Here is a 13,140-nt window from a genome sequence, read left to right as displayed (position 1 = left end):
AAAGAAATGCTCAGTTACTTACTTAATTGCACTTTCCTTTGGCCTTCAATATATTCTAGTTGTTACTGGAAATTGCACCAAAGCAGTGACTTTTTTCTGTAGAGTACTATTTATTATTTAGTACCGACATTTACGGCTTATCGCAATGGCAATTTATTTGTCCAACTCCTGGAAGCTGAATTTCAAACAATTTTGGAAATGATTACTTAACTACTGTGGCATACTGCTCCTTAACAAAAAAAGATGCTGCATATGCTCATCATGAGGTTTAGCATACAAATGCCCATTTTGGGCTTTAAGCAAAGGTAAGTACTAAACCTGCATGAACACATGCAATCAATTTCATGGCTGCCATTACATTTTCGACGTACACAAATATGTTAAATGTTTTAGATCTTTCTGCTGCAGGTAGCGATTCTCCCACCTTCACAGCAGGACTTTTTGATAAGGAATGCAAGGCTGAGACTGATTAAACTGTGCATATATGGTGGATTTCAGCATTAGTTCTCTGCCAGTCTGTACCTTTCCTCGAGGATATCGGAAAAAGATTGCTTAGGCGCAGTTCTTAATCAAGATGTAAAACCAACTAAATAGTTCTGTTTCAGTGAGTCACTCCAGCTGCAGCACCATAACAAGAAACATCAATGTGCTCACACAATTTCTTGATAGTTGCTCTCAGCAGGAAAGATTCCTCACTGGTAGCACATTTTCTCATCCTAGCTTACTATCACTCTGCGCAGTACACTGTTATATTTATTTTCTCTGGCTTTATCTGTGATGACTAGCAAGTAATAGTATTGCACTCAGTGTTGTATTACATTCTGATTGTGATTGGTTTGGACTTGTGTTAGTATTAATATAATTTGCACAGATGGCTCGTAGGTGAGCTTGTTAAAACCTTTTATACATGAAGGGTAAATTTCCAACCCAATTCTCTGATCTGAAGGTATGAGAGGAAAAGATTTGCCTAATACTCTAATATTCGTTACCTATTTTATGGATTTAACATTTCATTAATCTTGCAGTGTTCATTATCAGAGGACTGTTACCATGTTGAGTACTAAGTGCTTAGGGCTTGTGCTAGAAGTAGAAGATAAGAAAACGGATTATAATTGGATTAAATTAATTTTCTTATGTTCAATTATGTTTCTCGCCAAAACTGCTTGTATATCTGTTTTCAAGATCATTTGGCTATTCTTTTCAGGATTTCAACTGCCTCTCTCCCAAACATTACACTGCTGCCTGTTTATTTTTTTCTACTGACGAGTGATTCCTAACATTTGTGTTCAGACTCAAATGTTTTTAAATTCAGAAATTTGTTGCGCAACAATGGTTTTCCTGATTAAATTTAAATGCTCCTCACATTCACGTGGTGGAATGAGTAACATAATAGTTCGACAGTAATGTTGACATGGAGTCCCTTTGCTGCCTTACCACTTTCTTGAGTTCTTGGTCCAGTTCTTGCAGTCTATCGGAAGACCCTTCCAGCTGCTGTAGATCCACTTTAACATTCCTCAGCTCAACTTGTTTCTTGCTCTGAATGTCCAACTTAAGTTCGATCGTTCGCTCCAGTCCTGTCTTCTTATCTCTGATCTCATCAATCTGCCTTTGCTTCATTGCATCTTTTTCTGTATAGTCAACCTGTAAGATAAATTAAAAACGAACAATTCTTGAATTTTCTAATGATTGCAGCAGTTTACGTTGGACATACGAATACAATTCAAAAACAAGTGTTAGTCAAGACCAGTGAAACCTTCTCATATTTCCAAAGCATAAAATTCTGATAGCATTTATAATCATATGTTCTAATCTACATTTCATCCTGAAGCAAACTTTATATCACTGTCTGGCTCAAAATTATATAATTAATGTTAAAGAAAGAAAGACTTGCATTTCAATAGTACCTTTCACGATCTCAGGATGTCCCAAAGCACTTGTGATGTAGGAAACGCGGCAGCTAATTTGCGCACAGCAAGGTCCCACGAATTGCAATGTGATAATGATCAGATAATCTGTTTTAGTGATGTTAGTTGAGGGATAAATATTGGCCGGGGCACTCAACTCAAATAAAGATCAAATTACATTACAAAGAGGAAAGATTAGAAATACAATTTAAAAGCTTAAATGTGGATTTATTTTTTCCTCAGCTTGTCGGCAGGCTAAAATAGGGGCATTAATTGCAGGCCACAAAAACAAAACATTGTTACATCTGGTAAGACCAGGATCAGTCCCCGCCTTGCAGAAGCACACCCATCAGCCAACCACGTGACAGAATTAATAACCAGGATGATCCACAATCTGGACTTTCCTTTCTGCTAGTCTGAATGAGACAGTGAGGTAAAATGCCACAGACCCAAAACAGAGAAACACCAATGGAAATCAGTATACTTTTGTAAAAAAAATTAGTTCTCACCATTAATTGATTGATCGTCTCTGTCTCTCTCTCCAACCTAGTCGTCAGCTGTCGACGGAAACTATCAAACTGTCGGTCGCTGAATGGTGCTCGCTCATAACCTTCCAGCTTGAGCTGCATTGCCAGAGTGTGGACCAGTGAATCTCGTCTTTTAATGCTTTCCTGTTGACGATCTGCTTGGAGCTGAAGCCGTCCTAAACGTAAGAAAGGTGGGGGGGGGGGGGGGGCGCGGAGAGGATAGAATCATTAACTGATTAAAAGATCAATTGCTTTTAGAAGTAAAATTATGTAACTCGCCTTCCAATCTACTGTGTGGATTCAGAACTCAAGGAAATTTCCAAGCATCAACTTCAGAATTCTCTCTCAACAGGAGGATAGTCTCCAGTTGGTCAGTCCTGGCTAGGTAAACGTCAAAGGAACAGGAGTAACCAATTCAGCCTAAGAGCCGGTTCCACCAGTGAATTAGATCATGGCTGATCTGTACCTCAACTGCGTTTTCCCACCTTTGCTTCACATCCCTTGATACTCTTACCCAACAAAAATCTAGCGATCTCAGTACTGAAAATTTCAACTGACCTTGCATTCACAGTCTTTTGGAGAAGACAGTGCTAGATTTCCACTACCCTCTGTGTAAAAATTGCTTCCTAATTCACTCATAAATGGTTTAGCTCTAATTTTAAGATTATGCCTCCTTCATCTTGATTCCCCCACCAAAGGTAATAGTTTCTCTGTATCTGCCATATCAAATCCCTTTATCATTTTAATCAGCTCGATTAGATCACCCCTCAACCTTGCAAACTCAAGGGAATACAAACCAAGTTTATGCAACGTCTCCTCAGTTTAACCCTGGTATCATTCTGGTGAATCTGCACTGTGCCCCCCTCCAAGGCCAATATATATTTCCTGGGGTTTGGTGTCCAAAACTGAATGCAGTGCTCCAGATGGTGTCTGATCCCTTAGCCTTGTGACAGGCCAAGATCTTGTGCAAAGCAACAATCTACCTTACGCATTCCTCATAAGGCTGCACAGGTGAGAGTAGTTTGCAATTCACTAATGGACTTATGTCAAAGATGCAAACGGTGAAATTTTAAGTACGCACCAGAACTTGCAAAAGATTTTTTAAAATGTCAAACTAATTAATGGAGCAAATCAATACATTGCACATATACCAGAACAAGTGGTTCTAAAATTCAGTCACAATGCGCAGACAACAAAGATAAGACAGCAATTCCTTTGCAGTACCTTGTTCAACCAGCATCTCTGACTTTTGGCGGTTGAGTTTTAGGCACTTCTGGTTTAGTCGATCCTGCTCACGCTGACGATCATTCAGTAGTCTCTCCTTTTCATTCACTGTTCTCTGGTGATTGTGGTACTTGTCTCGAAGCTGTTCATCTGTTCCTTGGAAAACCTGAATGCCAAAGCAGAAGCCATGTGTCATTGATAAAAACTAGTATTTTTCTTAGGTTAGAAGACTGGTACAACGTAATTGGCACTGATGGCAGAAAACTCCTGTTGCACCATTGAAGAATATGCTCATTTCCAAAGGTTGACATGAGAAGAAATTAACTTGGGGGTGCACACCATAATCTGTAAATCAGAACTGACAACTTAAATCTTAGGGATATTTTTGGAAGCTGGACGTTGAAAGAATATTACTACACTCAATTCCCATTACACTAATTCCCCAACAGATTTAAGATTCATTCACCATGACACTGAAACAAGCCCCACTACAGCAATAAACTGCTGTACCCAGGGAGCAGTGCATCGTCCGTCTAGTAGTCTACGAGGCACTGGATGTGGAGGGAGAGAGAGAAGGGAAAGAAACAGCAGAGTCAAAGAAAATTGCTAATTCCTATTTTGATGTATTTATTCAATTTTGTTGTTCCACATACCCTCCTACAGAATGCTGACCACTGATGGAGGAATAAGAGCAGTTCCTCTTTCCCAACTTGTGGCAAGACCTAGCTTTCACTAACCACTCCCCATCTTAGCATGGATATTACATACACAAACCCAAATTGGGATGAACAGCAGATGACCAGCTTTGAGGTCAGTGCCAAGACTGCAGTTTGTCTAGCCCCTAAAGTGCATACTGGAGCATGCCAGGAGAACATTCTACATTACTTTTCCACCGAGAGGAAATCGCTAAATTCTGCCGTGGTTGAAGCAGATAGCGTTGATGCATTTAAAGGAAGGCTTTATGCGCTAATGAGGGAGAAGGGTATAGAGGGTTGTTGGAGCAGGGTGGCACAGGAGGATCGCGTGGAGTATGAACATTGGCATAGACCATTTGGGCAATATGGCCTGTTTCTATGTGGTAGATCCCATGTAATTCTGAGCTGTGGAAAGTCTTTGCTCCTGCCTTTATCGTCAGTATTACCTTCAACTAATTCAAAGTTTAACCTCCTAAAACTACCTGCATTTGAATCACTGTCTGTCACTAGGGAAAAATATGCATATTTCTAAAATTATAAAATAAAAGAAGCTTCCTATTAATAAGCAATTTTATTTGTTTTTTCCTTTTAATATTTTCCTTAATTTTATTTTATCACATTACAAATAATATCCAGGCACCCCCCCCCCCCCCCACCCAATGTATGTTTTGCATGGAATTTTTTTTCTAGTCCTTGAGACCATGAAGTCAGGATTGGAGTACAACCTGCAGTATTTCTGTTTTGCAGCACTTATATGAAGGACATTACATTCCCTTGACATTGCACAGCTTTGGGCTCCTCTGTAGGCGGGGCTATATTGCTTAGTCAAAATATTAACTGTCAAGATTGTGAATGGGTGCCAACTTTACAGCAAAACAGAATTTTCCTGACAATTAATATTTTGCATCTATCTTCACTAAAGAGGATGCTGCCTTTTTAGCAGTAAAGGAGGAGGTAGCAGTGGTATTGGATAGGGTAAAATAGATAAAGAGGAGGTACTTAAAAGATTGGCGGTATTCAAAGTAGAAAAGTCACCTGGTCCAGATGTGATGCATCCTAGGTTACTGAGGGAAGTAAGGGTGGAAATTACGGAGGCTCTGACCATAATTTTCCAATCCTCCTTACATGTGGGGATGGTGCCGGACGACGGAAGGATTGCAAATGTTACACCCCTGTTCAAAAAAGTGGAGAGGGATAAACCCGGCAATTACAGGCCAGTCAGCCTAACATCGGTGGTGGGGAAACTTTGAGACACAATAATCAGGGACAAAATAAATTGACACTTAGAAAAGTATGGGCTAATAAATGAAAGTCAGTATGAATTTGTTAAAAGAAAATCGTGTTTGTCTAATTGATTGAATTCTTTGATGAAGCAACAGAGAGGGTCGATAAGGGTAGTGCAGTTGATGTTGTGTATATGGACTTTCAAAAGGCATTTGATAAAGTACCACATAATAGACTTATTAGCAAAATTAAAGCCCATGGGATTAAAGGGACAGTGGCAGTGTGGATACGAAATTGGCTAAGGGACAGAAAGCAGAGAGTAGTGGTGAATGGTTATTTTTCAGACTGGAGGGAAGTATACAGTGGTATTCTCCAGGGGTCAGTATTAGGACCATTGCTCTTTTTGATATATATTAATGACCTGGACTTAGGTATCGAGGGTATAATTTCAAAGTTTGCAGATGACACAAAATTCGGAAATGTAGTAAACAATGTGGAGGATAGTAACAGACTTCAGGTCGACATAGACAGACTGGTGAAATGGGCAGACACATGGCAGATGAAATTTACCGCAGAGAAGTGTGAAATAATGCATTTTGATAGGAAGAATGATGAGAGGCAATATAAACTAAATGGTACAATTTTAAAGGGGAAGCAGGAAGAGATACCTGGGGGTGCATGTACACAAATCTTTGAAGGTGGCAGGGCAAGATGAGTAGGCTGTTAAAAAAGCATGAGATCCTGGGCTCTACTAATAGAGGCATAGAGTACAAAAGCAAGGAAGTTATGCTAAACATTTATAAAACACTGGTTAGGCCTCAGCCAAAGTAGTGTGTTCAATTCTGGGCACCACACTTTAAGAAAGATGTTAAGATCTTAGACAGGGTACAGAAGAGATTTACTAGAATGGTGCCAGGGATGAAAGACTTCAGTTATGTGGAGAGACTGGAGAAGCTGGGATTGTTCTCCTTGGATCAGAGAAGGTTAAGGGGAGATTTGATAGAGGTGTTCAAAATCATGAATGCTTTTGACGAAGTAAATAAGGAGAAACTGTTTCCAGTGGCAGAAGGATTGGTAACCAGAGGACACAGATTTAAGGTGACTGGCAAAAGAGCCAGAGGTGACACAAGGAAACATTTTTTATGCGGTGAGTCGTAATGGTCTGGAATGCACTGCTTGAAAGGGTGGTGGAAGTAAATTCAATAGTAACTTTCAAAAGGGAATTGTATAAATACTTGAAGGGAAAAAAATTACTGGGCTGTGGGGAAAGAGCAGGGGAATGGGACTAATTCGATAGCTCTGTCAAAGAGATGGGCCAAATGGCTTTCTCCTGTGCTGTACCTACTACGATATTATGAAGTCGCAGTGCCTTTAATAAAAGTAGTGAGGTTCCAAAAGTCTGTACAATTTCTTGCCTGGAATTTATTTTTCCCTCTTTGGATGGCTCTATTGGTACATGAAATAAATACAGAAAATGCTGGAAATGCTCAGCAGGTCAGACAGCATCTGTGGAGAGAGAAACAGAGTTAACGTTTCAGGTCGATGACTGTCGTGACGAAAGGTCATTGACCTGAAATATTAACTCTGTTTCTCTCTCCACAGATGCTGCCTGACCTGCTGAGCATTTCCAGCATTTTCTGTTCTTATTTCAGATTTCCAGCATCCAGTGTCCACAGTATTTTGCTTTTGTTCTATTGGTAAATGAACCGTCCATTGCCGTATTGAGTCATTTAGACCAGGATTCCTGATTTGATTGGTCAGTGCGCAGTTGGGTGATCTCAACCAGAGCCACAATCACAGAATTTTCACTGCCTACAAGAGCACGGTGATGCCGCCCCCACCCGACACAGGACTGGGCTCAACTGTGATGCCTTCCACAGTTGTATAGTCTGCTCACACTCCCTGTCTTAGATGACATGGATGAAATACTGGAGAGCTACCACAAAACCAGTCAAGCACGGATCACTGTGTTCAGAAGAAGCAGCCAAGAAAATTGTTGAATATAAATATACGTCAAATGCCTTTTTAAAAAAAATATTAAATATCGGTGCTGGCTTGATAATAGAGCAGGAACCAACCTGCTCCATTTTCTCCTCCAGTTCTCGATTGTCCTCCTCCATTTGCTTTCTCCTGCTTTCAAGGGCTTTGATGTCATTGTCCAGCTTCATCACTTTAGTCAAATTCTGGTCAACTTGCAACAAATGCTCCTGAAAAGACAAACAATCCAGTTCACAACAGACCAATTAAAAAATCTGCTACATGTTACACCCAGTCAATGAAATCATATGTAATAAATGCATTGAATTGTTCCATCTTCTGAGGGTGGGAAAGCCCACCAGAGTCTGACTGGTTTAGTTTATATCCTAGTTCCTCATTGGAGAAATGCACTTATTCAAAGAAGTCTACTTAGAGGGGGAGCAGATAGGAAGCAAACAGTAAAATATGGAACACACCATTAAAAAAATCACAAATTAGATTAGATACAGATGACTACATTTAGATTCTTTTAACAAGAAAAATCAATACTAATATGTTACAAAATCTGCAAGCAGTTTACAGAAATAAAAATTGAAGTACCAGCTTATAATAAGCATAGTTATTAAGTTGATAACAGAAAAATTGATAGCTGGGGACTTGATTACAGAGCAGCAATCTCATCAAGACAGACAATGACATATTGCAAAGGCAAAATTCAAGCAGATTATAATGGTCATCTAAAATTAAATTAATAATTAATTCATAAAGTTAAATTAAAATAAAAAATAAAAATAAAATTAGTACTTTGTAATTACGCCCAGGTAGCTATATGAAAAAAAGTGAAAAATGGCCATTTGGCCCATCAAAATTCCATCCTTTTAGTGCTCTAACTATCCAGCCTGGCTTGAACATACACTTTTGAATGCCCTTAGTGTCTTTGTAATCTTTTTAAAAAAATATATATGCTATAACATTGGTATTAAGAGGCAGATTAATTCTGTGCTCTGTCCTTTTTTTGCCACAGAAGAGAAGCAGCTCCGTACATTCGATGTTCATGTGGAAGGATTCATTACCCTGATATAATCGCCAACCTAGAGTGATAATTAGCTGTGAGTTATCAGAAAAAAATACAATCATAGTACATAGAATCCCCATGGCCACATTTTCTCCCAAAAGAATGCTAATTTGATTTACAATTCAGAGCAGAGAAATTAATTATCTTGGTGTTGAGGAATGGAATACATCTTTTCCCCCCACTTTCGATACCCAGCACTTATTGCTCACTGGCGACGAATAAATGCATTGTGAATCTCCCTTCACTCGACCCACTGGCGTTTCTTAAATGCATCTTCAAAAAGGCATGTCTACAGCTTTCCATCTTCTCTACCAGTCATCTTTGTGGTCTGAATGAAACTGCCAACTCATGTCAAGTTGTCAGTAGTTTTTAGACCATGGGCTCATAGGTTGTATCTTCAAAGAACTAAACCAACTATTCAAACTCATTTCATGCAGGACTCTTCAGAGTTAAAAAATGAGGATAGTTTCATCCCATCAAACCCATGTCTGGATTCAAAGCCATCCTGGCAAGTGAATGGGTACAGTGCCCACCCCACTTGCCACACTGTACCCATTCCAACTATAATAATGTCAACACTTTGCTCTTTGTAGTACGAGCTCAAGTAGAATAATGTGATGCATCTTATCCAAGATGCCCTAATGCAGTGTTGTCCAATACATTAGCCACATTGGGAATCCAGATGTGACTAATTGTATTTCTGATTAGTAAATAGAAAATGAGTGATAGACACCATCCTTGGCGACATGATCTCAATACTCATATGCGTAAGGTATATGGACGTGTACTTTAACCTTTTTGTGCATTCGTTGCTAAAATGGTAAGACGGAAAGCAGAGTGCGCCAGTGTATTCATAAAATCATTGTAATTGCTTTACTTCTTTCATTACTAAATGGTGGTGGTTGTTAAGTAAATATACACGTGAAGTACCTTACCTGTATTGTGTGAGTGTATTAAAGCATTTCCTACTAAAATTAGTGCATTTCCACCAACTGCTTGCAAATTTTGTAACACATTAAGTATTGATTTTTCTGGTTACAAGAATCTAAATGTAGTCATCTGTATCTAATCTAATTTGTGATTTTTTTTGATGGCGTGCTCCATATTTTTTTGTCACAGCAATGAAGATGCACCATATAGTCTATGTCCATGTGGAAGGAATCATTATCTTGATGTAATTGCCACCATATAGTGATAACTAGCTGTCAGTTATCAGAAAATAATACAATCAAAGCACCTATGGCCACAAAATTGGTGTTTCCATAGCCACACCTGTGGCTAGTCAGCGATTTCTATTGGGGAACATCTTCCGAATGCAAAATTCTTTTCTTCAGCTGGAAAGGCAAGACACTCAGTACCACCACAACCATAAATGTTACTCAAACTCCAAGCAACATGTCTCGAAAGGTTGAGCTATCCATCTACTTTTTCTTTGCACTTGAAAAGGAAAATCCCCCTCCACTGCTACTTGGTGCTCCAGCTAATGGCTCAATCCAAAACTAGCAAAACTCAACAAAAAATGAACTTAGAATTACAGAGAATCTACAGCACAGAAACATGCCGTCCTGCCCAACTGGTCTACGCCGGTGTTTATGCTCCAAATGGGCCTCCTTATCATGGTGGGATTTGAACTCAATGACCTCTGGGTTGCTAGCCCAGTATTACTAGGGAGTAACAGCAGGATAGGTATAAAATTGATAAACTGGCTCGTTAAAAATTGGCTACCGTGTCCCCTCCCAGTTACCGGAAGACGACACAGTACTGACAAGTAAGAAGGGGTGGCTGCAGTCACGGGGAATTTGACCACACTTAAAAAAAAAGTTCTGGTGCTACAGGACCTGAAAGAAATGAACATTTAAATGCACTGTAGCACACCAACGCCTTTAGATTATATCAAAGTTCAACGGATGCAAAAATATTGAAACATTTTAACCCCCCCGCTCCCCGATAAACATCAGGCTTACTGTATTAAACTTGCAAACTTCCAGCATAAAATGGTCTGATAGTTTTGTTTTCTGTGGGCCTTTTGCATTTTTCTGTTAAATTTGATTTCAATCTTTTCAAAAGGTGTGAAGTTGTGGTGGGTGCAGTATATAGCTAGTTTGATGATCAAACTATTTTAAAGTAGTGGCATATGCAGATGCTGCAACATATCGAAAGACAACGATATGGCCTACCTTTAAAGTTTCCCTACTGTTCTCCAAAATGGGTCATCCTGTAATCGTTTCTGTTCTTGGGGGCAGGGCAGCACAAGAATACAGTAGCTGTCACGTTTGTGGTCTGACATCAGGTGCAACCTTTCGCCAGTGTGAACCTCAGAGATATTGAATTGCCTCAGAGTGCCTTGCCTTCCCAGCTGAAGAAAAGCTTCACTGGAGTACCTTGGACAAGTTGCATTATTCAACTGGAGTTTATACCATAAAGGAGGCTACCTGTCCCATCTCCAAATAGGCAATGCAAACTAGCAGTGCCAGTTCCGCCAGCCTGGTCAGCCGAGGTAATGGCAGGAAAGGGAATGAGGTGTACGCAGATACCACTAGAACCCCATTCCCAGGTTTCCAGATTCCAACCACGGAAGTAACAAAGGTGGGCCCCTACACCCTATCTACTGTAACCTGGAATCTGGCTTCAAGCATGGGTGGCTGTATCTGTGGTAAAATGGCAGTTATTTACAATATAGATTGCAAATTTACGACTCAATTTACAAATATTAGTGCTTTTGAGCCAGACAGTCATCCCTAGATGGTATTGCAGCCTCTGACAATCGTGGGAGACTAGCTATACATGAACATTATACTTAAGGGCAGCAAGCACATGGGAACACCACTACCTGCACGTTGAGCTCCAAATCACACACCATACTGATTTGAAAATATATCGCCGTTCCTTCATCGTCGCTGGGTCAAAATCCCGGAACTCCTTACCTAACAGCACTGTGGGAGAACATTCACCACACGGACTGCAGCGGTTCAAGAAGGCGGCTCACCACCACCTTCTTAAGAATAATTAAGGATGGGAATAAATGGCCAGCAGCACCCACCCACATCCCATGACTGAATAAAAAAACACTATTCCCCTGATCAGCCACCAAGACGACAGGCTGAAAAAAAACTACCATCTCTTGCAGTGCTCTCTTGTACAGTTCCTATTGCCTTCACTCAGTTGGTTTGCTCTCCAACTAAAAGTAATGTTTAATTAAAGCTGCTAAGAACCTACTCCTAAACACCTGATACATTCAGCAAATCAGAAGGACACACATATGGCAATCACATGGCTTGAAGTCAATTGTTGGTGCCTTGAAAGGAACACCAAATACAAATTTTGGCCATTAAGTACTGTTAAACAGACTGAAGCAGCAAGTTACCATGTTAGCTAACACAGGGCTGTTCATCACCAACTTTTCTGGACTGAGATCAGTAGTTTTTCCTAGAATCAGTTTTTAGGATATTTAATTTTCCTTCACTCTGTTAGGAAAATTAAATATCTAAAAAAAAATGATCCTGGGAAAGGCTATTGATCCCAACGCATGAAAAATGTAGATACTTTCTTAGCTCAACCAATTCAACCGTGTCCTAAAAGAGCCACATCAGAGTGGATAACTGCCAACCATTATCTGTGACCTACACTTGGGTAACCCAGCACAATTTCATGTTTTTGTGTTCCCAGGGACCACTGGGGTCAAATTCATGAGCCACATTAGTCACAGTTGTTCCCAGCTGCATCATGTTGGACACCCGATGTACAAAAGCGTATTATCACCTATTTTTAGAATTTATTTTGCCCTTCTAGGTTCCCAATACAACTGACCATTCCCCATGGAGAAGACGAGAAAGGACCTCACCTCTGTCACTGTTATTATCCCACTAATAGATGCATAATGCTAGCCTGAGGCAATTCAGCCTACAACTTTCTTCTGTTCAAACATCTAACCTCTATTTTCCATGTTTTCCTGACAACACCGCCATGACGTGGAACACAATGTGCCAATAACATTAGGTATAAACCCATTGTCCCATCACTTCTGATACAACTTTACTAAGCACCAATATACTGCCAAGCAAAGGTTATTGTAGATTTTCAAATTAAAATCAACAGCAACACCCTATGTGAGATTAGGCAAGGACAGTGACCACGACCCCCCCACCTCATGCAGGGTCACTAGTAAATGTAGGTAGAACCCCTTGTACAGCCCTTCCTGCCCCACCAGGTTCAAAGGCAAAAAAAAACATTAAGTATCCCAAGTACATGAAATGTCAGACTAAAGAAAATTGTATTTTTCACTTATTGTTCTCAAAAAAAATCTTAAAAAGTTGGTAAAGTTAAAGGACAATTCTTGAACAACCTCTCTGTAGCAGATTTTGGGACAACAAGTTACCTTCCTTTTATGTTGGTGCATTTGCAGAGTAGTCCTATAAAGCATTAAAAAAAGACAGTATCTTGCCCACTAGGGAAAAAGGACAGTCAGTTTAAGTGATTGTAGTTTTCATCATGATGCCATATTCATATGACGTAAT

At 39.8% G+C, this 13,140-nt stretch overlaps 1 protein-coding gene across 2 annotated transcripts in view; it reads right to left on the bottom strand.

Annotated features, from left to right (window-relative positions):
* rad50 (RAD50 homolog, double strand break repair protein) overlaps positions 1-13,140 on the bottom strand; it is a 143,003-nt gene that overhangs the window by 105,533 nt on the left and 24,330 nt on the right. For both annotated transcript variants that reach the window (XM_067996065.1, XM_067996066.1), the window contains 4 exons: positions 7,653-7,781; positions 3,656-3,821; positions 2,414-2,607; positions 1,435-1,641 (listed from right to left, as the gene is read on the bottom strand). In XM_067996065.1, the coding sequence (XP_067852166.1) occupies positions 1,435-1,641; positions 2,414-2,607; positions 3,656-3,821; positions 7,653-7,781 (696 nt within the window). The remainder of the gene's footprint in view (positions 1-1,434; positions 1,642-2,413; positions 2,608-3,655; positions 3,822-7,652; positions 7,782-13,140) is intronic.

Source organism: Heptranchias perlo, chromosome 14, assembly GCF_035084215.1.
Source record: "Heptranchias perlo isolate sHepPer1 chromosome 14, sHepPer1.hap1, whole genome shotgun sequence".
NCBI classification, from domain to species: domain Eukaryota; kingdom Metazoa; phylum Chordata; class Chondrichthyes; order Hexanchiformes; family Hexanchidae; genus Heptranchias; species Heptranchias perlo.
This window is presented reverse-complemented; position numbering and strand designations above follow the sequence as displayed.